Consider the following 26,151-nt stretch of genomic DNA (forward strand, 5'->3'; position numbering starts at 1 on the left):
AAAGAGAAGAACACATCAGGTGACACAGAGCTTTATGGCGGCGGTTGCGCTGCCGGGTGTGGTGCAGCATGTGGTGCATGAAGCAAGCTCTAAGAGTAAGGAGAGAGAGACACTTACTTAATTACACACATCCTCAAAATGAATGTGATGAGGTTTATTGCAAATTCCAAATCAAATTAGACTAACATTAGATTTCACTTCCCATTCAACTATTATTTGTATCAATCATTTGACTAGTTATATACTGTGGTTGATTATGCCATTGTAACACATTTCCTCCATGAATTGTAAAAGTGGAGGAGCACCTTGATTCATCTATCTAAGAATTTCAAAGCTACTTGCTCTCCCTCTTTTTCTTCTTCCTTTTTTTTTTTTTCTTCTTTTCATTTTCATATTTGATGTGCGTGTGCCTTTCATAACCACACACTGAGGAGGTGCGCCTTCGCTGCTAACAACTAAGCCAGCAATGAATGATGAAGAATATGAATATGCACATTATTGCAACAATAAGGCATATTTTTTAAAATTAAATTAAGTAAGAAAAACTAAAATTATGGTGGGGTTGGGGTACATCTTCCGTAACAACAATGCATCGATGGCTACAGGACATGTGCTATCCAACAAGATTTTTCATTATGTGTCTGTTTGTTCATGGCCCAAAATGAAAATGGAACTCCCGGTTAAGCAGTCATTTTTAAGTATAAAAACAAATGTGCAAGAGAAAGTACAACAACGTCAAGATGGCCGAGTTGGTCTAAGGCGCCAGTTTCAGGTACTGGTCCGAAAGGGCATGGGTTCGAATCCCATTCTTGACAATATATATATTTTTTTTTTTGGAGTTAATCGAACACATGAACTTATTCCTTATCATTGTTTTAAGTTGTTGTAGTGTGACAGTTGTGTCAAATCTTTCTCTCCTCTTGCAAGTTGAAATTGAAATTACTGGTGGAACACAAAGGTTTCTGATCCAATTTTCTTTTACTGTCATCACTGTCTATGTGACCACTGACCAAACCACTCAAAAGGTCTGTTTTTATCCTACCCAAACTTTTAATGCCTGTTAAAATCTCCTTACACCATGATGCAAACCATGACAGGGAAAGGAGGTTGATGAAGCAAAGTGTAGAGGAAGTTTTCCTCCACATAGTGCAGAAGCTAAATATGAGTACAAAATGTTTTACATCACATTCAAAATCAGAAGACAAGCAATAATGGAACCTGTATATAATATTTCCGATAACTGAAACAGAGGAATATATTAAAATCAGGTTTTAGTTTAAGGTTTTGTTTGCTGCAGACTTCTTACGTTGCCAAGGAGCTTTCGAAGTTGTGGAGCATGTGCTATGAGCCTTACCAGGCAGAATATCCAAGTCAATGTCAGAAAATGAAGAATAGGATGCATAAACTCTCTTCCCTGATCCACAAGCACAGTGCCCTGCATGCTGCGCGGCATGCCATCCGACCTTGCACGGAACCTTGATGCAACACCAGACAACAGCTAACGGGCACGAAATGCACAGCAAGCAGGCACTGCAGAGAAACTCTGTGGCTTTCTCACACCATTTAGATTTTCTCCCCTGAGAAGAAGTGTAACTAGAAACAGAACAAGAATTGGAAGGTCTTGCAATATCCATATTGCTTCATCTGATTTGTTTATCTCTCAAATTAAGGACCAGTTTTCTGTCCACCGTTCTCTTTATGCTGCTGCAGTGCGTGTTAGATAGTTCAATCTTTTTAAGGTTGATCCACATATTGCGACCTTTGATGCTGTATATGTGGCTATAAACACTGGTGAGCTATCTTCCTTGGAAAGTTTGCTGCTATTCTTTGTAAGGTTATCAACTTGCTGTTTGGTATTTTTTTTCTCTTCTACTTTCTGTACATGTTTTTCACTTTTTATCCTCTTCCTAGACCACTTATGCCTGAGACGCCTTTCGCAATGCTAGATTCGTCAAGGACCAACTATGCCTTGGATTATCCGAAAAAGAACGGGGAAAAATAAAGGGCAACTGCCTTGGCAGGAAAAAGAAAAGGCAAAACCCTTCACAAGCCTATGATGGTTCACCAGACTATCAAAGCTATCACCCTTTAACTTTTTCAAGTATTTATAAGTCCACCGCCCCTATTCACCTGAAAGAATCAGATTCAAAGCATTGAATAATCAGTTTGCTTGGTGTAAGCAAAGCATAATTCAAAATCTTAAGGTGACTTGTTCACTGCATTTCAGAGTAGTGCATGCAGTCCACTATTGTCGGTTTCGCTTGGACACAGATTTTTGTAACCAGTAAAACCTGGAAACCAACACACGGAGAAAAAACTTGGAAGAATTCTTCATCTCTGGATTAAATAAGTTGAAAAGGCCGCAAGAATATTGGCTAAACAAATGTTCATAGCAGACTTGTGAGCAAATTTGAGTCTCTAACAAGTAATTGCATCGATTAAATAACATCAATATAGCGTTAACGATCTTGTTAGTTATAACACCTCATCAAGGATAACTTAAACTAATACATTGAAAGATCTCACTCAGCAAAAAAGATCTTCAAAGGCATAGCACATGAACTTCAGAACAACAAGGCTCCAAGTGAAATTTTCACGGGGTATAAGGTAAAGACAATTGGCTGCCGACATTAGCAACTAGAAAAAGCTACCAATGCATACATGAAATATGCATTGGGAGTATATTTTCTATTGCAAATAATTATCTTGCAGTGAGGGTTAACCAATTTAAACAGCCGAATGTCCTGAAAATGTTATGCCAGAACTGGAAACTTATTTTTCAACAGGCTGCTGGAAATCAAAATCTCAAGCAGGCACTGTGCTCTTTCCTTGCAATCCCATGGTCTTGTTACGCAGCCTCTCCATGAATGCAGGATTTGCTCTTAATCTCTCCTTGACATATGAAACTCGAGCATCCTCAGCCAGTTTGTTAGCTTTCCCAGCTTCCTCGATGAGGGAAAGAAGAGTCCTAAGGCAATCCTTTCTATTTTCTTCTCGGTGTTCAAACCTTCACAAGAGAGAGAGAGAGAGAGAGAGAGAGAGAGAGAGAGAGAGAGAGAGAGAGAGAGAGAGAGAGAGATTATTTTCCTTCGCAAAGAAAAAAAAAACATAAATAACAAAAAACAAACGTTTCAATTTCTATAAGATGTTGTAATGAAAGGAAGAATGTGCAGTACTACTCTATGTTGATATATCAATTACTTCTTTCACTCTAATTACATCAACTTGGGTGGATAAACTTTTTTTCCTTTTTAAATAAGACATCTTGGATGTATAAACTGATGTCGACTAAATTACTGCACATAACAATTTTCAAGCACTTCCATGACAAGTGAAATATTCAAGGTCCGAGCAAGACATAACAAAAGAATCTTCTCATACATTCTGCAAGGACGATAACTAATATTTTCTTTTTGTGCTACAGGAGTATGGGAAGAGGGGAAGAAAAAATAGTGCAACATTTAAGGTTGTGGACTAGATGTCTCCAACTCAAAAGAGATTCGGGAAATGCTAGTTCAGTTTTAGTAATAAAATGCACAATCATCAATATCATGTAGGGCATATAAGAATAAAAACTCTGAAATTTAAACAACTACTAACCCTAAGTACTTCAAATAATAATAAAATTAATAATAGAGAATGAGGGCATGCCGTTGACCTACCTCTCACTAGTAATTGTAAGCTCATCTTTCCCTGGATTGTATCGCTTTCCAACCAATTCTCTGAGCCGATGGAATTGATGCTTTGAAAGCCCAAGTTCTTTCACTGTGACAGACAGTTTCACTTTTCTATTCTTGGGATGCCATGCATCACCACCAGGAGCAAAGACTACCCGTGTTTGCCACCTAAGGATTGGCCCTTCGCCTGGAGGGTCATCTAGATCCTTTTTCTCGTCCGGTACAGCAGTCTCGTCAAATTTTGGGGGGCCATCAGCTTCCATCTTCTGCACATATTCCATGACAATCTCATCCTCAAACTCCTTAAACAACTTGTAAGCTTCTTCAGGCTCAAGTTCCCCTCTTTCACACATATCCCCTAGGTCATTGAACTTCTCTTCAACCTTCCTTTTCATGTCATCTGGAGAAGACAATTGCATTACAAATTATTCGAAAAATACCAGTTTGAATCAAAACATGCAACTTCCATGACATTGAACCAATTTGATACGATACCTGTCTGTGTGAGAAACAAAGAAAATACTTGACAACTAAAGATTGGGCATGAGCTCAGAAAATTAGACTTTGGGAAACATCTAGCCATGTAATGATACTAAAAAAGACAACTATTTCAATAATGTCAAAATAGATAAAAATGATTCATTTTAACAGTGTGGGCAGAGATGCCGAAACATACAGAAAGGTTAACACACAAACACAGCATTTCAAATAGGGAAGTGTTCTTGTTAGAAAACAGAGCATCGTACAAAATGGAGTAACTAGAAATGTATACCTGGCAGTAGCTTATCCCAGCTAAGCATATCCTCAAGAATTGCCTCACACTCTTTCGTATCCTTCATAATCCCATGATGAATTGCATCCTCAACAATATCATTCCACTTATTCTCATCCATGTTGTAGTACTCATCTTTTACCATCCTGTTCATGACTATATCCCTTGCGTTATACAAGTTATCAATCTCTTCATCCGTGTCATGCATTTCCTCAAAATCTGATTCAAACTCTTGGTCCTTAACATTATCCAGCGGCTTCATTTGCAGTTCATCTATCAGCTCATCATCTGTTTCCTCATGCTTCTCAGCCAATTTCCTCTGCAGAATCGCTTCTAGGATCGCCGGAAGCGCCTCCTCATCACCCTTAAAGTATTTCTCTATCCGCACTTTCAGCTCTATTAAACCAAAAGGAAAATTAGAAAGAAAATAGCAAAACTGAAATCGTTGGTATCTCTACAAATTTAAAAGGGAAATAATAAACTGAAAATAATTAGGACGCAATATAAGAAGAAGAAGAAGAAGAAAAATCCCAAATATCACTTGAAATTTTACAACTTTGCCCCCCACCCTCACACCAAAGCTGAAATCTTATTAGCCAAAACATTCAAATAGTCTCATTTACTTTATGAACATGACGGACCGGAAACCCAAAATTCGAAAATATTAAAAATTTCAAGTTTATTTTATATCTCCTTTCATTCTCCCAGCACTCAAACAGTGGTCATTCTCTCAGTACTCAAACAGACAGAGGGTCAAGCTTGAAGGTAATTGAAAACTTGAAAAATATATAAATATATATTGGTGGGTCACCTTTGTTATTGATGTCCTGGACTTCAACGGAGGCATCTTTCTTGTTGGTTGGGATCACGCTCGAATCAGCAGACGGATTGGAGCTTTCAACGGAAGAGTCGTCTTCGGACGAGAAAAGCCTGAGTAGGGACCGAGTCGAAGCGGCGAGTGGGACGAGTGAGGAGCTAGGATTAGAGTTGCAGGTTGGAGGGGAGAGAAGGCGATTGCGAGCGTAGAGAGAGACATTATTCAATAGAGTACGTCTCATGGTTCTCTAATTCACTCTCTAGGGTTTATTAAAGGTTCAGTTTTTGGGTTTCAGAAGGGGTTTTATGCTTTGCCTGCTTCTTGTCATTTCGGGTGCTTCAAAATGTTGTCTTTTTTATTTTTTCGGTCGAACTGCAAAGGTGCGGGTTTTTATATTTTTATTTTATAATTATTTTTATATAGTTATTTTTTATTTATTAGTTTTTTGAATATTTATTAATCTATCTTTCTTCCATGATAAGTTGGTAGTGCAAATAATTACCATTCCAGAAACAGTCTTGTATTCATCCAAATGAACCAAAAGTATTCATATAATGACTTTTTTGGATTGGGTTTTGATCATCATCTTCCAGTGTTAAGAAACATTGAAGTGAAGTTGCAGCAGCTGTGAGTAGGTGTTGGTTTGAAGTGAGATGCTGCAGCAGTAGAGCGAACAAAAAGCTCTCTCTCAGCAGTTTTACAAGTCCCCCACTCGGTTTTTATTCTTTCATCTTGAGAGAGTTGTTAAGAAACACTGAATCACTAAAACAGAGCTAATGCAATCAGAACCAGAGATGATCGCTCTCCCGAATCCAGGAGAAAAGGCCTCGTTAAAATGGCTACAAGGCAACTGTTGTAGAGGCTGTCAAAAATTGCACAAGTTGTGAATTCTACTAATCTGTTAATGGGAGTTCAGGGAGATGTTGGCCTCGCAAACATTCATTCTTTTCCTTCCTGAAAATGCAATTTTAATCCGAATACTCCCAACTGGAGGGTTCGAATCGATCATTCGCACACTACACTACTACTTCAGAAAGCATTTAAAGGATATGAATAAAGTAATCTTGGCATATACAATAAGCAAAGAGGAGGAGCACGCTAATAATTGACCCTTTTCAGTCCTCACAGTAAATCAAGAACAGATGATGGGAAGCATTCAAGTCTGCTTTTCTGAATGCACATCACACACAACAAAATGTTAAGCTTAACGTCAATGGGTTTAGTATTCTGCATTAGTAAAGCCCTTGAACTTCTTCCACCCACCCACCCACACCACATGAAGGAAACATCCACATCCACAAACACATGAACAAACACAAGATAGAAATTTAACTGCTCCTATTTGAAACTAGAGAGCTTGTTTGTTACAAGGCCTGTGACTGTGAGCTCTTCATTTCTTCTCAGAAAAGAAAGACTCCTCCAATTTACTCAAATCCTTATATAGGGTAAATGTCTGCCTTTGTTGTTTTGGCCAAATAGCGTGGATTTGGCTTTCATCACCCATCACTGTCAGAGCCTTCATCAAAATCAGATTTAGTCTCTTGTTCGTCGTCTATGTCACTCAGTGGCTCCTCCTGCCTCTTCCCGGGAATTTCTTCCATGAGCTTTTTATCATCCTCTTCATGCTTCCCCGTCAACTTCCTCTTCAAAATTGCTTCAAAGATTGATGGTATGGCCTCCTCATCCCCTCGAAAATACTTGTCAATTTGCATTTTCAGCTCTGAAACCAAAACATACAAACATCACATTGCAGATTCAAAATCATAAACCCCCAAATACTCAAAATCAAACCCTCAACCCGAACAATCCCACAAATCAACAAATTCCAACTGTTTTGCAAGCAATGCCAACGCCATGAATGATGCATGCTGCAAGTGATCAAAACACAAAGCAAAAAATAGCAGCTGAACTAAATCAAACAGGATGCAATTGTCATTTATTTCCAAACCAATTTTCATAGAAAAATGCAGATAACAAGTTCTGAGCAACCAAGAAGAGCCTGTAACTGACTGAAACCCCAAATTTCTATTTCTTACAACATTTTCATACCTTCATTACTAACATCATCCTCTTGGTTGTGCGATGGAGACTCGGTCGAGTAGAAGCGAAGTCTGGGGCGAGTCGAAGCAGCGAGTGGAGCGAGTTGGGATCTAGGGCCCGGATTGTAGCAGGGAGGAGAGAGAAGACGAGTACGAGCGTAGGGACAGAGATTTCTAAGCAGAACTCGTTTCATCGTTTTTCTTCTTAGGGTTTTTGCTTATTTTGGCTCTGCGTGCGTAGGGTTTAAACGGACAAATGCTGATTTTATCGGCAGATTAAACTCTGGCCCAAATTTAGTGGGAGTGGGAGAGAAGAGTTGGGCCATAATATTGGGCTTATGCCTTTATTTTTATTTTTTTGGGGTAAAATTGGGCATATATTCCATTTTTCTCAATACAAACACCTTATTTGTAGCACGAATATTTTCCGAGTCCAGATCCTATGTCCCCCAAATGTATGCGCCCTCTCTGTTCCCCAAAAAAAATTATCAACTCTCGAGTCTTTATCACGATTAATTTAAAATAAATAAAAAGTCTATGCGATTTTTCTAGTTTAATATCTTGTAATCAATGTGGCATGAGCTCACTATCATCTATTTTAATTCACATGACAATGACATCATCTTAAAAATAAAATTGGCAATTAAGCAGGGATTGTTTAATGAATGATATGTGACATGCAAATTGGCAATTCTTCCGGAATTAGGAACAAAATGTATAGGACAATGCATGTTCATTCTCCATGCTTAATAAGCAATTGTTTATAATAATCATTCTCTTACAAGTGATTTAGATAGTTAACAATTTTTTTTCCTAATTGAACCACAATGCAAATGGTTTATATTAATTAATTAATTAATATAGATATGCGCGTAATGACCAATCAAAAAAGAAAAGCAAAGCAGTGATGTGATGTGAGGCGATGAGATGAGTGAGGAGGACTGTGCTTTTTCCTTAAAAGCCGATTACTACTTTGACAATTGACTTTTCTTTGCTTCTACTCTTGTCTTGTGCTTTTGTTTTAGTATTATTTACTTTACTATGCTCGGCAAGCAAACCCCACCGTTTTTCAATCGGGAAAAATTATATAATGCAAACATATTTAATATATATATTTTTTATTATAAAAAAAAAGGTGTTTGAATTTGGTGAATGGGAATGGTTTGCAAGCAATTACACAAATAAGTAGAAGTTCTTCGCTTAAAATATTGTACTTTTCTTAAGACAGATCGTGAAAGAGGATAGGATTGTCACAATTTTTATGTATAATCATGATTAAATGAAGACAGAAGAATGATTATCTTTTTTTTTTTTATAATCTCCTTTGCGAATTGCAAGGAATAACTGTGAAAAGCTCAATATTGTCTGTCCCAAACCAAAGGCAAAATAATGAAAGCAAAACCTTTAACCCGTAATTTGTGGCGAAATGCTTGACAAATGGTAAGCCTCATTTCATTGCTTTTTCATTTGCAATTGTATAATCAGCACTGTTGAGTTGATGAATGCAAACAAAAATATAGACCAGGAAAATTAGACAGACAGACGCCTTGAATTGTTGTAGAATGCCAGCCAGACAATGCCAATAAAATTCAATGACCATATTGACTAATTAATTAATTTAATTAAGATATTGCAGCGACAGAGAATGAAAAATTAAAGACATTAGAGTATCCTCTAAACCACTTTATTTATAAATTATAGCTGGTGGAGTCACGGTGTGGTGTGGGCTTCTAATTCTAAGATGCCTTGGAAATTATCAAAAAGAAAAAAGAGAATGGACTTAAATATTGCTTAGGGATCCCTCCACAGTCCACTCAACATTCTTTCCAATAAATAAATACAACTACATGTCTCCTGGGCAGCGATGAAAACTGTGATAAGTGATAAGTGAAGTTAAAGTAAACCCAGTTGGGAAGGGAAGTTTTGACGACCCAGAATTATAATAGAATGCTCTTTTGGGATGTAGAAAGTTGAAGGCATTACTTGATTGATTTGGTTGCTTTGCTTGCTTCCTCAGTCCCTCCTGTCAGAATGTTCTACTTGTACACTTACTTATTTTCAATGTTGATTCAATAATACACATGTTATGTTATTGGTGTCTCTTTACTTTTGAGCCTTGGAGAAGCTGTCAACCAACCATACAATGGATGACCTCTCTACCTCTTCAGTGACACATTTCATTGAAGAGCCATTTTAAAGTACATAAAACAGCACTATAATTTACATGTAAATGCAATGGAAAGCAACAAAAAGAAACTAAAAAGAAACTAAAAAGAAAAAGAAAAAAAAAGAAAACTAAACAGAAAATTCAGTAGATTGCAGGTGTGAGTTTGGTAAATGCAGTGTTGCGTTTTTCATGTGATACGTAAGTTGAATAGACATCTGAGTCAATTTCCAGATGAAGATGACGACTAAACATCCTCATTTATAGCACATATAATAAACAAGTGAGGACTGACTGAGGAGGGTGATATTAATATATGATTATTAGTCACCATGATTATGATGATGAACTGGATGCTTGACACTGAAAATTGAAAACATCCCTTCAAGCTCAAGCTTTCAGTCAAAGCTGGGCCTTCTCTCACATGATTGCAACTATTTTGGCCTTAAAGACTAAACTCTGTGCTACATGCCAAGCCTGGATATTATTAAGAAAATATGTAATCCTTGGTGTAAAGGTGAAGTGAAGGGATGAATTTTGACCTTGTGATTTCTCAGTGGGACCCTTTCAAATGCTGGCCACAGTAACCACAGATGTGACTGACATATGTGTAGACTACATTTTCTGCTGTCTGTCTCCAAGCCTCAAACCACTGCACAAGGAGACACAGATCCATTAAAATTCAAATACTATTTCGTCTTTCGTTTTGGGTTCTATGCACAAACTGACCCGTTTTATTTTTGGGTTCTGATAAGTAAGCATCCGCAGCTGGTTCAAAAAGCAAAAGAAAAGAAAGCAAAAGTTGCAATTTACTGAGATTCCCAGAGCCTCTTTGTCTGCAGTGTTTGATGGCATTGGCATATACCCTCCTCAATCCAACAAGAAGACAAAGCATAACCCACCTAACCTATCCATAAAAAGAAGCACTTCCACAATTAAAAAAAACTCATCTCTCTTTAAACAAATCCAAATTATATATATAAAAAAACTAATGAAAAAGTAAAATCAAATATCTATTCTATATTCTCTCTCTCCACTAAAGTCACCCCCTCTATACCCGTCTCTAAACTTCACTCAATTTCCTTGGCATTTCATTATTCTTTCCCTCAAAACCAAAGTTACTTCGTTTCTCTCTCTAGGCACCATGCCTGTTGTCACGGAGAGCTCAACAACAGTGGCAGAGAACATCAAATGGAGAAGACCCAGAAGCCAATTCAGCCAACCCATTTCAGATACAGATCCAACTCCCTCCATTATCCAATCTACTCGATGCAAATCCACCATCTCCTCTCTCCTCCTCTCCAGCTTCACCACCAACACCAACGAAACCTTACCCACAAGCCTCAACAACAAGAAAAAGACGAACTTTTCCTCATCAACATTCAGAGGATTGGGTTGTGCAGCTTCTGCCTCACAACAAGTCTCAGTTCCAGCGGTGATTCGGAACTCCGCTGATTGGCAAGGAAAGAAGGTAAAGAAGAAAAAGCAAAAGAAGAATATCAACACCAAGAACAATACAAGCAATGACAAGAATGAATACAAGGATAAGACCCAGCACCAAGGAGCGGTTGATGGGCCTAGCTTTGGTTTAAATTCTGCAACTTGTATGGATTTTCAAGATGTTTGGTGCGGTCCTGGAATTGGGTTCTCAGCAGAAACTGCTGGTTCTGTGGATTGTGTTGTGGCTAGGAGGAATGTCTCTGGTAGAGGCAAGATTGATGGGGATAAACTGAGCAGCCACAGGGAGGTAAGTTTTGATTTTGCTATTAATATATTTGTTCAATGGCTTGGAATGCTTTGAATTAGTGCCATTTCTATGTTGCGCTTTTACTCGAAGTTTTTAATTTTATCAGTGGGATTACTAGGTTTTTGGCAGTTTCTTTGTTTGTGTGGAACATGGTTGAGGGTTTTATGGCTATTTGGTGCTTGATGAGGATATGCTGCATGGATGGTGATCATTCACGCTTCTTTTGATTGTTGGCTGAAGTTTATGTTCGTATCTGTGAACTTTGATGCATCAATTCAATACTAGGATTGTATTTAAGCAGAAAATCTTAAATTTTCTGTTTTGTTTTGTGTTTCACAGGATTATTATATCTTGAATTTTCTCTTTTGTGGGCCTTTTTAGTTTTCACTTCATTCGTTCCATAGTGCGTTTCAGTTTATGAGTGTATTGGTATTATTGGCTACTTAAATTTTGATTTCTCTGTTTGGTTTTATGATTTTTATTGGGTACTCAAAAGTTGCCTTGAATTATAGTTTTTGATTTTCTCACTAATAAGTGCACTTATTAATTTGCGTAGATACGACTCGTTATCTGCAAGTTTAGGACCCCACACGAAACAGGATATATATTAATTAGCTGTGTTAATCTTCTCAGCGTTGGTTAGGGTTGGAAATTCTATTATCTTCTCTGTTAAATGTATATGTCTTTTTATTTATTTATAAAATTTCCTATTGAATATATGACACTGAAATAAGATATCAACATATTTTATCCGCTTGTATAATGTGCTCCACATTGGGTTTGTTTTGATTAACCTACTTTGTTGATCAATTTTGTTTGCAGCGTCCTTGTTTAGCAAGGCGAACTGTGAGCCCAGAAACTGTCTCGTTTCTGGATTCTGAACCTGATTTTGTCACGAGCCGCCCTGAATCAGAGGTCTTTGGAGGTAGGTGTTATCGGCATGTTCGGCATCCATCCCCTGAAGGCCTTGCAGAGGTGCTTTTTACTCTTGCTCTTGCTCACTCTGTCTCTCACTTGATATGGTTTGGTACTAAAAAATGTTTTAGTAAATAGTATGCCACTGTTCAATATAAACTCTCTGCTTTCCTAGCTTTGGTGTGGCAAGCAATATATTCAACTTGCAGCATTGATGTCTGAGGGATATTTCATTACATTAATGGATTTTAGGAATTTTGTTAAATGTCAGATTTACATTCAGTATGCTTGACGCTCTGTTTGTTGCAGATTATGCTGTTTCAAAGTAGCCTTCTAATGGGTGGAAGACTTGATCGATTTAGGGACTGGAGACTTGATGTTGATAACATGTCATACGAGGTAATTGTTCACAAACCAATTTGATTTTTTTTTTCTTGAAATTTGAATATGTTTTTGGCTACCTAAAGTTGGTAATGCCTGCATTTCTTATCTACATGCTTTCATAGTTTTTGTTTTCTCTTTTGCGGATAACAGGAACTGCTCGAGTTAGGTGATAGAATTGGTCATGTGAGTACTGGATTAAAAGAACATGAAATAAGCTGCTGCCTTCGAAAGATTAAGCTTTCAATGTTGAGTGATCTGTCACCACATTCATCGGGGCAAGTCGATAGGAAATGCATCATTTGTCAAGTGAGTTTGTAACTTATTACTTTGAATTCTTCATCCCTTTTCAGATCTTTATTTTCTTATTTTGAAATTCTCAATGCTGATAGGAGGAGTATGAAGAAGCAGATGATCTGGGCAGCCTGCATTGTGGACATAACTTCCACTTACAATGTATAAAACAGTGGCTTGCACAAAAGAATACTTGCCCTTTTTGTAAGGTTGAAGCAATATCTAGATGCTAAGACTTGTGAACTCTTAGTATCCTTTCATTGCCCTTCCCCCTTGGTGTATAGATTTCATCTGCTTCAATACATGAGCAAGTATTCATTCTTTGGTTTGAAGGTTCAACTTTATTTGCTTATTTTGAAATCTTGAGCCTCTTTGTATTTTGATGTTTCAGTGTTATGGAATTGAATAGTGATCACTACAATCTCAAAAATGTTTCTTATAATTGTACTTGTTATGTGGTTTTTCCTGCCTATGAATTTATAGATTGCTTGAAATGCAATATAATGGTGGTGTTACCATACAGTGAACACTTTCTTTGTTTATACGATTTGTGGGTGAAATATCAATGCAGTAAGCCATATACCCGAAAAAAGGAAATTGGAAATGGTTCTACTGCTGGTTTCAAACGGAAGTATGGCTCATGATTTTATAAAATTCATCGGGTTTACTTGCTGTGTCGAAGAATCACTACTGCGTATTACTACGATTAAGGTTTTGGCATGCAGTGGAACTTAACTTGTTTTAGCAGCACAAATTATCCAGAATCTGTTATGCACATAAAATAATTAGTTTTGTGATGGAATGGGATGCTATGTTTCCTTCCTACTGTGTAGTTTGGAAAGAAGTTTATCTCGACACAAATCAGTGCTTTTTCAATACGGATATTATAGGTCTGTTTTTTTGGGTTTCGGAAAATTCCCAAGTTATCTGCAAGATTTTCCCTCGATGAAAAGCAGCCTCAAGAAAGCTTGCTTCTAAGTTCTCTTTGCCCTGTTCTGTACTCGTTTTGCTTTGAATAATTAATATCGCTTTTTTCTCAAAAAAGAGTTCTCTTTGCCATAGGGAAGCATATTCTAAAGGTAAAACTGCAAGCATTCTAAGAACTAACACATACTCGTAACTTGCATCTTTCAACACCGACTTTTAAAGTTTCATTTTGGCCCTGTTCATATACGGCATTTCCTTTACAACTATGTACATAATGAAACATGATATACAACATACTTGCACAAGCGAAGGCTTCTTTAAACGCTACCCCTCGCATGCCATGCACATCGGCCATGATTTTAATTTCCTTTTGGAGGTATCTTCATATGGATGCCTTCTCTTTTGGAACAAAACAAAGCGCTTAAAGCTTCAGGACCTTTGGGTCACATACAGAATATAAGATGAAGAAATCAGGTCCTGTCATGGCGATTGAGAAATTCAATAATGTGTGGATATACTGTCTCTACTGCCTGCATTAAATATGGCACGTGAAAAAAAGAAAAAGGAACAACCGTCAAGCAACACATCGATAATACAAAATTAATTAATCAAAAGGGTGTAATTAGATTAGAAATCTATCTTCCAATGTAAAGGGGCATATCACTCATACCAAGCGACCTCCTACTAAATCGTAGTGAGCATAATGAGGACCACTGGCTTCTCCAAGAACTTTGAAAGTAACCAATTCCTCAGGAATGATCTTCACTGTTTCTATCATGCCCATCGATGAAATGGAAGGGGAAGAAAAGAGGAAATTAGTTTACAGGATTGAGTCTATTAAAGACAGCAGGATCAAATGAATTAACATTCTACCGTAAATAGCTTCAAGAGGGCATATTAGGTCCTGATCTCCTCCAAGGGCTAATATAGGGACATTGCTGTTGCATAGGTGATCCTTGTAAAAGAAAGTTCGACTCCTGTCACATAAACCACCCTCCTGGAAGGCTGTTGCTAGCTGCAAGAGAAGCTTAGTAGGCACGGTACCTGCAGAATATGATCACATTGACAATTACATGCTGGTCCAAAATTATAGGAATGCTGACAGTACAACATCATGGTGAAACAAGTCCAAAGAGAGATTAATTAGTATTGTTGACATTAGCTAAAAAGAAAAATCCTAAACAGCTCATAGATTGGGCAGAAAGGAAAGACCATTGAACAAGTGAACATAAGTACAAGAAACCCAAGGGGTTTTCTGATCGGATCCACAAATTGCAGCTGCACAGCTAGCTCACCCTGTTATTGGGTATATGGCAATTTGAGCCAATATAAGCCTACCTATTCTGCTATCAAAGTGTATACTGCCATGCTTAGCAGAGCTCGTGAAGGTTGTTTCTGACCATCCAAGCATTAATATGAATGACCAATCAATTATAAGCATTTTTTACCAATGCAGTTCTGAATGGTCGGAAGCATATACTCAGCAATATGTCAGTGTATGTTGACTTACAAAAGTTGTTTAAAACAAGCTTTTCGTACAACTCTGGTTGCATGTCTTGAGCCGAAACTTGAGGCTTCAACCAAGACAAAACATGAGTTCGAGTTGCAAGATGATGCACAGCAGCTACTAATGCGCCAAACGGAACAGGAACATTTAGAACCTGTGCAGGGTCTGCCTGAATACAACAGTAAGATAAAGTATCCTCATCATATTTTTGTTCCACAAGCATGCAGCTATCATAGTGAACGGTAAGAGATTTGTCTTTCATATAACTTGCCAGAGGTAAAAATAAATTAAGTGATGATCTTGACCGCGTGTAGTCAAGTGATGATCCCAAAGTAGCAACTGATGCCAACCCAGAATCTCGTCCTTGAAAAGCTAAAGAGAAAAGTAGTAATTTTAGTGTACAAGAAGGGACATTGTAATAATCTTTTAAACAATAATGAAAAGGAAAGATCATTGATTGTTCCATGTGAGAAACATGCAAATGAAGTTAAAAAGTTGAAGACATGTTTTTTTGGCCTCAAGTTGGAGAAAGTTTAGCTTGGCAACTTACAGCACTTTGAGAGCATTGCATATAGCAAGATACCCCCCATCGAGTGACCAATAGCAAGGAGCTTGCCATCCTTTGGTTTGCATCGAGTTCTTATATACTCCATCTAAGATGACATAACTGAAGTTTGAGATAGCCACTCTATCAAAGTATTGAAATCTCTTGCAATCACACACACCCACACATGCAAGCACGCACATGCCATCAGTGGTGCAAAATGTGATTCCTATGGAGAACACTAAATTTTTAATGAATAATACATGATAAAATGTCAAGGATGAAGTCAAGTACATTAAGGCCATGTTTTGTGAGTAGTATTGGACTGGATTGGATAAGTCACTAAATCTAAGGTATATTGAAGGAGGAAATGAAGGTATGGGTGAATGACTTTCCATGTTGGGGGGATTAAGAGGGTTTAGTTATAAGGTGTTGTTATCCTACCATTTTGTGGGGATTAAATGGGATAAGTTTTCTTCATGAGTAATCCATCTTCTACCTTAAACTTGGTCAAAAAAAATTTCATTTCTTTCTTAAATATGCTTTAAATATAGGGAGTATCCAATCCAATCAAATACTAGTCACCAAACATGGCCCAAAGGGATGTCATCTCACCGCAACAGGCAGATCCTCTTCCAAGTAGTGATCAAAGTCCCAGTCAAACTTTACAATTAGGTCAAGTTGTTTCTGGAAATCTTCTAACGTAGTAGAAAAATGCTCTTGGAAGTCCACAAACCTTGTGGGAACTGCTCGTGGACCCTCTCCAATGATATTTGAAAGCCTTTGACTTAAATCCCTAATTTGGGTAGCAATGAAAGAGTTTTGACCTGCTTCTAACAAACCTGCAAAGTCCCCAATTTGAATTAAAGCATACAAGATAAATGAGCACAGACTTAAATTTAGTTGTTTGATCAAAATTATCACTTCCTTGACAAACCTTCATTTAGAAAGCCTGATAACCTCTCAGGTAAATGTGTAAAAGTCCCCATTGAGTTTGTCACTAATTGCAATTCATCAGATTTAGACACCATATTATATGTCCCATTCAGAGACATTTCAGAATTAGCAAAAGTACCACTCTTTCTTTCGTGCTTAACTGAAGACCTTGTCTGCTTGGACATGGCATTGAGAGGCTGCATCACCTCCCCTAAGTCCATACCATATGTGCTCAACCCAGAACCTCTGACTTCCAGAATCCATGTATCATATCCTTGGGCAGACATGTAGCGTGCAAACGAGGACTAAAAGACAAACAGTCACATGCATTACCATCAGTAGTCTTATATATCATATACGGTACCAACTGAGAAATGCTACTTTACATAAATGAAGTTTGTTATGTATGGCAATGACAAAACAGAGGCTTAGATTTCCCCGCAAAAGTCCTAACCTTTGGGTTTTCAATTTTCAGTACTTCAAATTGCTTGTATATACATATGTTGCAGAGCAAAATAATGATGAAAAATGAATCTTTTAATATCACACCTCAGGAGAGAGATCGTATCCAATAGCATTTGTGGCAAGTCCTGACAACAGCAACAGCGGGTGATTCCTAGGCTCCGCCTGCATATCCATTAATCAATCAATCACCATTTTCACCCAAAAATTCACAAACTTACATCACCTACATACATATATACATATATGCACAGAGAGAGAGAGAGAGAGAGAGAGAGAGGAGGACCTTAGAAGAGGGAAGGTAGCGCCAGAGAGCGAGGCTCCATTCGGACTTCGGAACAGAGGCGTAGTGAAGCTCATCGGCCGTACAAATGGACAATCGCGGGTCCTTTCTCTTCTTCAAATCCAAAGCAACGCCGTTCGAGGCAGTCCGTCTCTGACGAGCACAGACCCGAGATAGTTCGGGTTTCCGGTCGGACCATGTAATTGGGCTAAAACACCAACGGTCACTACCAAGCGCGGTCAGGGAACGAATATCCGAATGCGGAGTGAGAAACGGCATTTGGCTGTCGTGTCCTTTCTTTTTTGAATTTCTGTTTGTTTTATGGGCTGGGTTTTGGTTTTGGGGACGCTCAAGCCACTTTAGCGGGAGAGATGAGTAAATGCGTTTGCTTTATTTGGGAGGCTAGGGCATGGTTCGGAAGGAATATAAAGTGTCTATGAATTGGTATTGGGATCTTGGAATAACAGTTATGAGTTATTTAATTCACCCAAGTTAAGAAAAAGCATAAGTTGACCATGACAATGCGCCCGTAAGTATAATTAGATTAGATCAGTTGACTATGACAGTGGGTCCGTTATCTTACACTTAGGTTCGAGTTTCTCTCTCTGTAAATTATATTAATTTAGAATAATTTAGATGTTCGCTTATATAAAAATACAGTTCAGAAAAGAATTAAATATAACAAAGTTGCATAAAAAGAAAGTAATAATTTTTCTTAGCAAGTTTAATTGATTAAATATGTAATTTAAGTAGTATTTATTTGTTCGTATTGTTATCATGCAAGAGTTTAAAAATGACAACAAAGATAGCAGCACAAGGGCCAGGTCTGGTTCGGTCCATCATTCATGATGTGGGTGGGGTGTTTAATGTTGACTGTATTTGATATGAACCACTAAACCAACCAAGTAAGTCTTGCTAATCAACTGCAACTACTTCGGAATTGTTTTTAAACTAGTTTTGCAAAGATTCGTCCAAATGAAGGAAGAACTCTGACAACAAAAAATGTGTCAAAAAGAGGGCAATAATACAAACACGTTGCCTTTCTTTTATCTTCCCCACAAGCAAACATAAATTATGACAATAAATTGGAGTGCCTAACAACGCAAGGAAAACCTGACAAAACATTTAAGTAAAGCTGAAAGTGAAAACTTTATGAACCTAGCCTACCTACATTCATGGACACTCAACTTCTATGAAACACTCAAGCTTCCGTTCATAACAAATTAACTAATCTTGGTGGACTGCAATCTGAAATTGGAGGAACCGCCTTTCGAGGCAGGTCTACCGGCAAGCATAGAATATAAACCAACTACAGTTCTACTTCTCCTTTGATGTTGATAAGTTGACTAGAGAAAGTATGTGTTTTGCAATCTCTACAGAGGCACTGGAATTTGCAGTTTTCAGAGCCCTTTCAGACAACTCTGCCATTTTACTCTCATCCCCTAAAAAATAAAATTGATTAAGAATATTGAACTTTTGAAGTAAAAAAGAATCCTCACTCTCCATAATAAAATGACATTACTCATCAATAACAAATTAAATCCATAATTTCTTGTAGATTTTCGCTACCATTGGTAAAATTCCTGCATCTTAGCTGAGACATATACAACCTGGTTAAAACAGTTCAAATTGCTTCAAGTTCCATTGCATCAAATAAAATACAGACAGTATGTTTATACCAAGATTTCAAGTGACTAGTGGGGCAACCCATTCAGTTGACTTACCTATTTTCTTCTTTCCTCCTATGTCTCATTTATTTGATTGTGAATGCAGATGTTATATTTCAATCAAGAGTGACATCAAGTAGAGCATGAGTATTAGAGACATATGCAAATTGTCAGAATATCTATATGATCCATAGTACTGATGATACTTCCCCAGAATGTCTTTACAATTTTACAGTAGGAAGTGTTTCTAATCCTCAATAGGAAAAACTTTAAGTTTACATGGTTCATTGAATCACTCAAGGTCAAGCAATCAGTCTCTTATCAGTTATTATACATAGCTTATATGATATTTGCACAATATTATTTGCAACAAACAAAAAAGGAAAAAGAAAATGATTACAACACGAGCAGGTCTGCTTTTGTAATAATCATGATGAACTTATCCACAAGTTAGGTTAAAAAGAAATCTGTATGAAATGGATCCTAATAGATCTCCAAAGGCTTGCTTTTTCAGGATTCTATGTTGTTTGTACTATCAGTATGACAATGAAAACCATAAGATCCCTGATTTCCACAGCAAAAAGAACCCACTGTAGGCAAGAGAATAAACATACCTAAAATCTCTTCAATTGCACTTCCAAGGGTTGTTGAATCAAGTTCATCTTCAGTTATAACCCTTGCACCTGCTAAGTCTGCCATTAAAGAAGCATTTTTGAATTGATGACCTTCGGCAACATTAGGTGATGGTATCTACAAAGTCAAAAGGTGATTACGAATTTTTCTCCCCCTTAGCAATACAATCAACATTATTATATGGATATTAGGAACATGATCAAATTTGGTCAGATGAATATTGGTTTCATATGCAGGGCAATCTCATATAACATGAACAAAGGAAGAAACAATGACCGTTAATTTGGTAATTTAGGTCAGAAATCAGGCAAATCAAACAATAAAACTCATGCCAGCTTATGTTTTACGATAGAACTTAAAAATCAGAAAGTACCAGAATGGAAGGCTTCCCAGTTGCCAAAATCTCATAGCAAGTCATTGCACCAGCTCTAGATACAACAAGGTCTGCAGCTGCATATGCTGAATCCATTGAATGCATGAACCTTCAATATCAATATACAGAGTTACATCAGCTTCAAGGAAGATATGGACAAATACACTATGACCAAAAACGGAAGATATAATAAACTGAGTCCGCCATTGGTGTTGAACCCTCTCAGGCTGATGAGAAAGTTATTACCTTGGATTCTTGAATATGAATGTCACATAAACTAAGCATCATTAGCTATAACATTTTCTTAAGTTCACTATGAAACCCTTCTGTAGGAAATTCTTTCCCACTCCTTCCAAACTTCAAAGTCTATATATTTTTTTTCTGAAATATGAACAATATTCTAAGCCTTTCATGGTAATCCCCTTTGAATTACACCGAAAATGGATACAAAAGTTAGCCATTACAAGTTTTGACTTTTACTTAGAAATTTAGAACAGAATAGCAGAGCACTTACGGTGTCAAAAGCAAATGTGGATGATTCTTAACAAGACTTTCCATCTCATTATGGGCCTCCACCCCAGTTTGCCATATAATAAACAAGTTCTCATTCTCCAACAGCATCTGATAATACAAATTCAGCACAGCAATGTTAATAGCATTAGCACCCAAAGACCCTCCAAGAACCAAAAGAACCTTAGCCTTCTCCAACTCCCCAATCTCACTGGACCTTGAAAAAAAATGCCCCGTTGCCACCGCCTTCGACACTTGCTTTTTCAAAGACAACCTCACCGGATTGCCACAAACCACGCACTTGGTCTTACCACTTGGGAAGCAATCAATGGTGGAATTGAAAGCCACAAACACAGCATCAGCTAAAAATGAGAGAACCCAATTGGCTATCCCTGGAACAGCGTTCTGTTCTTGGATTACAAGCTTGGCGCCTTTCAGCTTGGCCGCCAAGCCTATAGCGAAGGACACATACCCACCAGTACCAAAAACGATATGGGGCTCAAAATCACTCAATTTTGAGTAACTGTGGATGATGGACCTGATCAAATTATACGGGAGGAAAATGTTCTTAGGAGAGAGGAGTGGGCGGTGTAATTTGGTGGTGGGTACGGTGTCGAAGTCGTAGCCGGCGGAGGGAATTGCGGTACTTTCCATGCTATTGGGTGAGCCTAAAAAGAGGATTTGGGTGGTGGGTTTGGTGTTCTTGAGCTCATCGGCTATGGCAACAGCAGGGTATATGTGGCCGCCGGTGCCTCCTGCCCCGAAGACCACGCGGAGGTTGCCGACGTCGGCGTTTTGGGTTGCGAGAGTTTGGTCATTGGATTGCTTTAGGGACAGACAGAAGGTGATCTTCAACTTCAAGGTCCTGCAATGGAAAAACAGAGTTAGTTTGTGTAAGTGAGAGAGGGAGAGGGAGAGAGAGAGAGAGAGAGATGTGAAGGGACTTGAGTTACCTGGGTTTTGTTGAGGGCGTGGGGGGAAGTGGAAAAGTTGGGAGCTTGGGGGAGAGAGAGAGGTGAGAGAAGATGGTGGCGGTGGCGGCCATTAAAGGTGAGGTCTTTGAAAGGTTGGGGAGTGCATTGGCAAAGAATTTATCAAGAATGGTGGTGCGGGTTGCAGAGAGTTGAGAGTGGTCTGGGTCCTCTGAGACCGATATTGAAAGGCATTGAGTGGGTTTGGGCAAATGCAAATGGTGCTGACTGACTGAGTTTGAGCTGCACTACACGTTATGCACTCGACTCGACTCGAGTGAAACAACAACAGCACACCGGTGGCGACTTTTATTGGTTTAGAGCTTGCTGATTGGGAGACACACCCACCTAATTTTCATTTTTGTTTTGGTTTTTCGCTGACAATTTTTTCATTTTGTTTTCTGTTTTTTTTCTTTCGCGAAACAAGGCACAAACTCACGATACAACAGTAAGAACACCGCTCCGGAAGGAGGTTCTTTTCTGTTTCCTGAAAATAGATTAAGAATTATTTTATCTGATTTTCATTTTCGTGGAACACTGCCATGGCACTATATACCTTCTTACAATGCAGCGATGTGGTAGCTTGTCCGGTCAAGGAAAAAGAGTCAATAGGGAGAAAGATTTAAAAATAAATCAAATTTGCTGTTTGAATTTTTTCTTCTTTTTTTTGGGTGACTATTCATGGTTACCCAACTATTGCCAGAAAATGGAAAACTATCCCTCCCTTCTCCCATACCATACCGTACACAGAACGTGCAAATAAAAATAATGGAGGTTTGTGACCTTTCCACATTATCATGTACCTACCTAAGCAAGCATAGTACTAGTAGCATGCATACCATTACTTTACAATTTTTTTTTTTTAAATTTTTGTCTTTTGGTATCCATATCGTATACTTTATATTATCAAATAGTGACCTTACATGATCAAATTAAACTTCAGTTATATTGGTTGGTACTGACTTACGGACATTGAGCTAGCTCTGTCTGCATCTGGTTTTTTAGTAAAGGAGAAAAGGTTAAGAATCTCAATTTTGGACTGGACATGCATCATGCATGTTAATAGATTCCACAAGATGCTTATAAAATATCTGAATGTTTATGTTCTTTACGATGCCAGCCCCGGCATTACAACCTGCTTGCGTCAGTCCTGCAGCCAGAGACGGGCAAGATCAAGAAACGTTTTGCTAATATATAAAATTGCATGGCCAGACCCAGATGTATCATATATATGCCAAAGATTTGTAGATATCTGGCGTCCATGCCGGAGACCACGTGACTCGATCCACCAGTTCTATATATCTACCTGTTCTGTTCTGCATCCAATAGCAGCTGTTTAGTTTCTATTTCTTTCAATTACAAACAAAGCCCCAAAAGTGACCATCTTTTTTGCCAATTGCCAAGGGCAGTTAACATGGCACGTTTTAGGAAATACCTAGTGAAATCAGTACAGCGAAGTACTTTCTAAAAGTAGTCACTAACATGAATCTCATTTTCCCACAGCTATATATATCTTTATTCAATATGACTGACACAGATTCATACAAAATAAGGCAGAACTTCAAATCTATGAACCATAAAGAAGACAGAAAAAGAAAATATATTCCCTTATTATAAAATCCTATGCATCGAAGCAATGTCTATAATATAACCATCAATTAAAGAAGAGAAAACTAATATGAAATTAAAAACTTCCAACTTTATACCACCAAAATGTTTTTTGTCTTGCCTAGTGAGTTATGGTTGTGTGGTTTTGATCTGCTGCTGAGTATGTCGGTAGCTGCTGTTTCGAATCATCTGATAATGCTACAGCTGCTGCTGCTGCTGCTGGAGTCATACTTTGATATTGAGGAGGCAATGGGGCAGGTGGATGCTGGGTGTAGAACACTTGTTCATGTGAAGGATTTGCATATTCATAAGCATAACTAGCGGTTGCAGAGGATGGTACAGCAATGGACTGAGAAGGATGATGATGCATTTGGGAGAAACCCACATACTGCTGCTGATATTGGTTAGAAGGAACTTGGACTAATGACGGAGTTTGTGGAACAGCCGTTTTATAAACACTTGCAGACATTTCAGGCATAGTAGGTGAAGTTGTCTTTGTGGGATAAATGGGTGGAATACTATCCTTGTAAACAGCAGAGGCAGGATTTTGGGATGTTAAGCGGCTTGAGGCCACAGCAGTCGTATCAGTCATGTTAGGTTGCAAAGGCATGTTGTATGGTTGTGACTGGGCAACAGGCATCAAATAGACTGGATACTGCTGATGATCAATCTGGTGATGAAGCTGTTGCTGTGGTGATGGAGCATACATCGTGTAGTAAGATTGCATTGGCACTTGACCTGTGGCAGGGTGGTGCATATAATGAGTGCTGGCATGGACAAATTGTTGTTGTTGCTGCTGCTGCTGCTGTTGCTGTTGCTGTTGTTGTTGTTGTTGCTGCTGCTGCTGTTGATCAGATTGTGGAGGCATAGTGTACCCTGAATCCTGAACTTGTTGAACTTGGCTTCGGGAACCCAGATCGGAAGCATCGCTGTTTGTATTTGGACTAACAGGACCTCTGGTATTTTCTTTAGATGCAACTTGGATCTGCTCTTGGTAGTACATTGGTTTGGAGAGCGAGTTTGCAGATGCAATACTACTATCACTGGACAATTGGGACAAACCATATAACCATTTACCCAACTACTATTTCCAAACTCTCAAAACAAAAATTAGAAAACTGGTTGGCTCCTAACTTTTCTCTGTTAAAGTAAAATCTCTCATCAACCCCTACACCTAAAAGTAGAGAAGCACGTCTCTTCATATTCATTGAACAAAAGTAGCAAGATTAAATTGGCCTATTTCAGCTTAAGAGTACATAGAATCCATCTGTGTGTGTGCCATGGCATTTATTTTGAAATAGAAGCTATTATCTTTAGCTAAAACAAATATCTGATACAAAGAGAGAAGTACATACCTTGCAACTGAATCGGGTGAAGGCAAACTATAACCTCCTCCACCACCACCACCAGCCTTATTAACTTGCAAAGGCTGCAAAGGTAATGGCAGAGGAGGCTTACGAAACCCAACCGGCACACTCTGATCCGATGATCTCTCATCATCTGATGAGATGACCCTGTTCACATTTTCTCCAGAAACAGGCACAGCATTCATCATCTGAGCACCAGATGGCGGCAAAGCCCCAGAATTAGCAGCCAATGATGGTGCAGCAGCAGCAAAACCAGTACTCATTTGAGCAAACTGTTCCTCTATCCCAATAGCCTTGTGACCATTCTGCATCAATCTAGCCCCATTGTCATCCATACGAACCCGAATCGGAGGCAAATTAGACAAGCAAGGCGATGAAGTAGACGACCCAAAAGACGAACTACTATTCTCCACAAAGGGCGACTCTTGATTGATCGAATGCACATCATGTACTACATTATTAACATTCTTCATCACACCATTAATACCCTGTTTGTTGTTGTTGTTGTCACCAAAGAAGTCACCTTGAGCCTCCAAATCGTTACAAGAATTCTCACTCCCGGTCAACAAGCAATCCATGGTGGCCGAGTCCGAGAGATTTCTGGGAAGAAGACCCGACCCATTAAGCGCATCGACGAACCAAGACTCGGACTTTGCATCATCAAGCAAAGCCCCCATGGACGCAGCAGTTTCAGGCTTGGCAAAGAAGAGAAACAATCGGAGCCGCGAAGGCTTCAAAGGAGAGGTGGAAGCCGTGCGGTCGTATTCTTCGATCATGTTGTCGAGATCTTCGTCGGTGGTGACTGAGATGAGAGAGTCAAGGTCTTCGCTTGGTAGCTGGTACTTGAGAGAGAAGGGCCGGCCATGGAGGAGGGTCCTGGAGAGGCGGGAGCAGAGGTCGGAGAGTGAGGAGCTGCGTTCGGCTACGACAATGCGGGTTTCGCCGCCGACGTAGCAGAGCGACTTGTCGTGCGGGCGGGGGATGATGTGGCCGCCATAGCTGCACATGAGGCGAAGCTTGGCGCCTGGGATTTGGGGGAGAGGCTCATCCCATGCGTCGACATTTCGAGACCTTGGGGACGAGTCAACTGAGTCAGGGTAGTTGAGTTGCATGCTGGTGGCTGCCATGGCTGTGGTGGTGATTGTGGTGGGAAGAGGTGGGAGAGGTGGTGGATCCATTGCTGCTTGCTGCCTGTGGTCTTCTATGGCAAAGCTAAATGGAAGTTTTTTGGGGAGAGAGATATATTTTGGGTTAAATATGCAAATGGAAGTTCTGGGGGCTTTTGTTCTGCTTTGAAAGTATTTTGACTAGAGATTGAATAGGCAGAGAAGTTTGTGCTTCTATTCTATGCCTATGACTGCTTCTTTGTCTATTTTATTTTCACCCCTTTGAATATTTGATTCAATGAGAAGAGAATTGCTTCCAATTTTAAGTTTGATTAGGGTGCATGCATCAATGGATTATGGATGAGTAGATGACAGGTGTCATGTTGGTCCACCTGGTTTGGATGTTTTGGGCACGGAGTTGGTGGCTGTCCGAGAAGGGTTATTGATGATG

General features: G+C 38.8%; 7 protein-coding genes and 1 non-coding gene across 9 annotated transcripts; 2 read left to right on the plus strand and 6 right to left on the minus strand.

The window, feature by feature from the left end:
- The first annotated feature begins 734 nt into the window (after positions 1–734).
- On the plus strand, positions 735–815 carry TRNAL-CAG (transfer RNA leucine (anticodon CAG)). The gene has a single exon. It is a non-coding gene; the product is annotated as a tRNA-Leu (tRNA).
- A 385-nt stretch (positions 816–1,200) lies between these two features.
- LOC110754129 (uncharacterized) lies at positions 1,201–2,100 on the minus strand. Its single transcript, XM_021955155.2, has one exon. The coding sequence runs from the start codon at positions 1,632–1,634 to the stop codon at positions 1,272–1,274; it is 363 nt and encodes a 120-aa protein (XP_021810847.2). The 5' UTR covers positions 1,635–2,100; the 3' UTR covers positions 1,201–1,271.
- Positions 2,101–2,371: 271 nt separating this feature from the next.
- Positions 2,372–5,632, minus strand: LOC110754128 (Ribosomal protein S24/S35). The gene is made up of 4 exons (XM_021955154.2): positions 5,261–5,632; positions 4,450–4,845; positions 3,663–4,077; positions 2,372–3,007 (listed from the first exon to the last, which is right to left on the minus strand). The coding sequence occupies exons 1-4, from the start codon at positions 5,505–5,507 to the stop codon at positions 2,806–2,808; spliced, it is 1,260 nt and encodes a 419-aa protein (XP_021810846.1). The 5' UTR covers positions 5,508–5,632; the 3' UTR covers positions 2,372–2,805.
- A 662-nt stretch (positions 5,633–6,294) lies between these two features.
- LOC110754074 (coiled-coil protein) lies at positions 6,295–7,557 on the minus strand. Its single transcript, XM_021955075.2, has 2 exons — positions 7,316–7,557; positions 6,295–6,986 (listed from the first exon to the last, which is right to left on the minus strand). Exons 1-2 carry the CDS (start codon positions 7,497–7,499, stop codon positions 6,763–6,765), a joined length of 408 nt encoding a protein of 135 aa, XP_021810767.1. The 5' UTR covers positions 7,500–7,557; the 3' UTR covers positions 6,295–6,762.
- A 2,944-nt stretch (positions 7,558–10,501) lies between these two features.
- LOC110754158 (RING/U-box superfamily protein) lies at positions 10,502–13,248 on the plus strand. The gene is made up of 5 exons (XM_021955195.2): positions 10,502–11,216; positions 12,039–12,191; positions 12,441–12,530; positions 12,666–12,821; positions 12,905–13,248. The coding sequence occupies exons 1-5, from the start codon at positions 10,614–10,616 to the stop codon at positions 13,037–13,039; spliced, it is 1,137 nt and encodes a 378-aa protein (XP_021810887.2). The 5' UTR covers positions 10,502–10,613; the 3' UTR covers positions 13,040–13,248.
- Positions 13,249–13,917: 669 nt separating this feature from the next.
- Positions 13,918–18,108, minus strand: LOC110754106 (uncharacterized). Its single transcript, XM_088253396.1, has 10 exons — positions 17,469–18,108; positions 17,270–17,347; positions 16,722–17,025; positions 16,400–16,626; positions 15,791–15,893; positions 15,508–15,612; positions 15,244–15,405; positions 14,607–14,777; positions 14,404–14,504; positions 13,918–14,263 (listed from the first exon to the last, which is right to left on the minus strand). Exons 1-10 carry the CDS (start codon positions 17,742–17,744, stop codon positions 14,204–14,206), a joined length of 1,587 nt encoding a protein of 528 aa, XP_088109522.1. The 5' UTR covers positions 17,745–18,108; the 3' UTR covers positions 13,918–14,203.
- A 327-nt stretch (positions 18,109–18,435) lies between these two features.
- LOC110754107 (UDP-Glycosyltransferase superfamily protein) lies at positions 18,436–22,110 on the minus strand. Of its 2 annotated transcripts, none has more exons than XM_021955122.2 (5): positions 21,602–22,109; positions 20,653–21,513; positions 20,139–20,247; positions 19,747–19,882; positions 18,436–18,907 (listed from the first exon to the last, which is right to left on the minus strand). In XM_021955122.2, the coding sequence occupies exons 1-5, from the start codon at positions 21,691–21,693 to the stop codon at positions 18,783–18,785; spliced, it is 1,323 nt and encodes a 440-aa protein (XP_021810814.2). In that variant the 5' UTR covers positions 21,694–22,109; the 3' UTR covers positions 18,436–18,782. The 2 variants fall into 2 exon arrangements, 1 of the variants encoding a protein (XP_021810814.2); XR_015835963.1 differs by having other exon boundaries at positions 18,846–18,907; positions 19,747–19,824; positions 21,602–22,110.
- A 1,090-nt stretch (positions 22,111–23,200) lies between these two features.
- Positions 23,201–25,995, minus strand: LOC110754117 (uncharacterized). Its single transcript, XM_021955137.2, has 2 exons — positions 24,583–25,995; positions 23,201–24,270 (listed from the first exon to the last, which is right to left on the minus strand). The coding sequence occupies exons 1-2, from the start codon at positions 25,770–25,772 to the stop codon at positions 23,349–23,351; spliced, it is 2,112 nt and encodes a 703-aa protein (XP_021810829.2). The 5' UTR covers positions 25,773–25,995; the 3' UTR covers positions 23,201–23,348.
- Positions 25,996–26,151: the final 156 nt, after the last annotated feature.

Source organism: Prunus avium, chromosome 5 (assembly GCF_965620075.1).
Source record: "Prunus avium chromosome 5, drPruAviu1.hap1.1, whole genome shotgun sequence".
Classification (NCBI taxonomy): Eukaryota; Viridiplantae; Streptophyta; class Magnoliopsida; order Rosales; family Rosaceae; genus Prunus; species Prunus avium.

Excerpts from the sequence above, each read along its gene's own strand:
- LOC110754129 (XM_021955155.2), bottom strand. The coding sequence starts at position 1,634 with ATGGATATTGCAAGACCTTCCAATTCTTGTTCTGTTTCTAGTTACACT.
- LOC110754128 (XM_021955154.2), bottom strand. The coding sequence starts at position 5,507 with ATGAGACGTACTCTATTGAATAATGTCTCTCTCTACGCTCGCAATCGC. Across the intron at positions 4,078-4,449 it reads CTGGGATAAGCTACTGCCAG|ATGACATGAAAAGGAAGGTT; the intron begins GTATACATTTCT and ends TGTCTTCTCCAG. Across the intron at positions 3,008-3,662 it reads CTTACAATTACTAGTGAGAG|GTTTGAACACCGAGAAGAAA; the intron begins GTAGGTCAACGG and ends TCTCTTGTGAAG.
- LOC110754074 (XM_021955075.2), bottom strand. The coding sequence starts at position 7,499 with ATGAAACGAGTTCTGCTTAGAAATCTCTGTCCCTACGCTCGTACTCGT. Across the intron at positions 6,987-7,315 it reads GGATGATGTTAGTAATGAAG|AGCTGAAAATGCAAATTGAC; the intron begins GTATGAAAATGT and ends TTTTGGTTTCAG.
- LOC110754158 (XM_021955195.2), top strand. The coding sequence starts at position 10,614 with ATGCCTGTTGTCACGGAGAGCTCAACAACAGTGGCAGAGAACATCAAA. Across the intron at positions 11,217-12,038 it reads AACTGAGCAGCCACAGGGAG|CGTCCTTGTTTAGCAAGGCG; the intron begins GTAAGTTTTGAT and ends TTTTGTTTGCAG. Across the intron at positions 12,822-12,904 it reads GGAAATGCATCATTTGTCAA|GAGGAGTATGAAGAAGCAGA; the intron begins GTGAGTTTGTAA and ends CAATGCTGATAG.
- LOC110754106 (XM_088253396.1), bottom strand. The coding sequence starts at position 17,744 with ATGCCGTTTCTCACTCCGCATTCGGATATTCGTTCCCTGACCGCGCTT. Across the intron at positions 15,613-15,790 it reads TGCAATGCTCTCAAAGTGCT|CTTTTCAAGGACGAGATTCT; the intron begins GTAAGTTGCCAA and ends TTTTCTCTTTAG. Across the intron at positions 14,264-14,403 it reads ATTTAGTAGGAGGTCGCTTG|GCAGTAGAGACAGTATATCC; the intron begins GTATGAGTGATA and ends TATTTAATGCAG.
- LOC110754107 (XM_021955122.2), bottom strand. The coding sequence starts at position 21,693 with ATGGCCGCCACCGCCACCATCTTCTCTCACCTCTCTCTCTCCCCCAAG. Across the intron at positions 21,514-21,601 it reads ACGCCCTCAACAAAACCCAG|GACCTTGAAGTTGAAGATCA; the intron begins GTAACTCAAGTC and ends TTTCCATTGCAG. Across the intron at positions 18,908-19,746 it reads TGCAATTGAAGAGATTTTAG|GGGATGAGAGTAAAATGGCA; the intron begins GTATGTTTATTC and ends TTTATTTTTTAG.
- LOC110754117 (XM_021955137.2), bottom strand. The coding sequence starts at position 25,772 with ATGGATCCACCACCTCTCCCACCTCTTCCCACCACAATCACCACCACA. Across the intron at positions 24,271-24,582 it reads TCACCCGATTCAGTTGCAAG|TGATAGTAGTATTGCATCTG; the intron begins GTATGTACTTCT and ends CCAATTGTCCAG.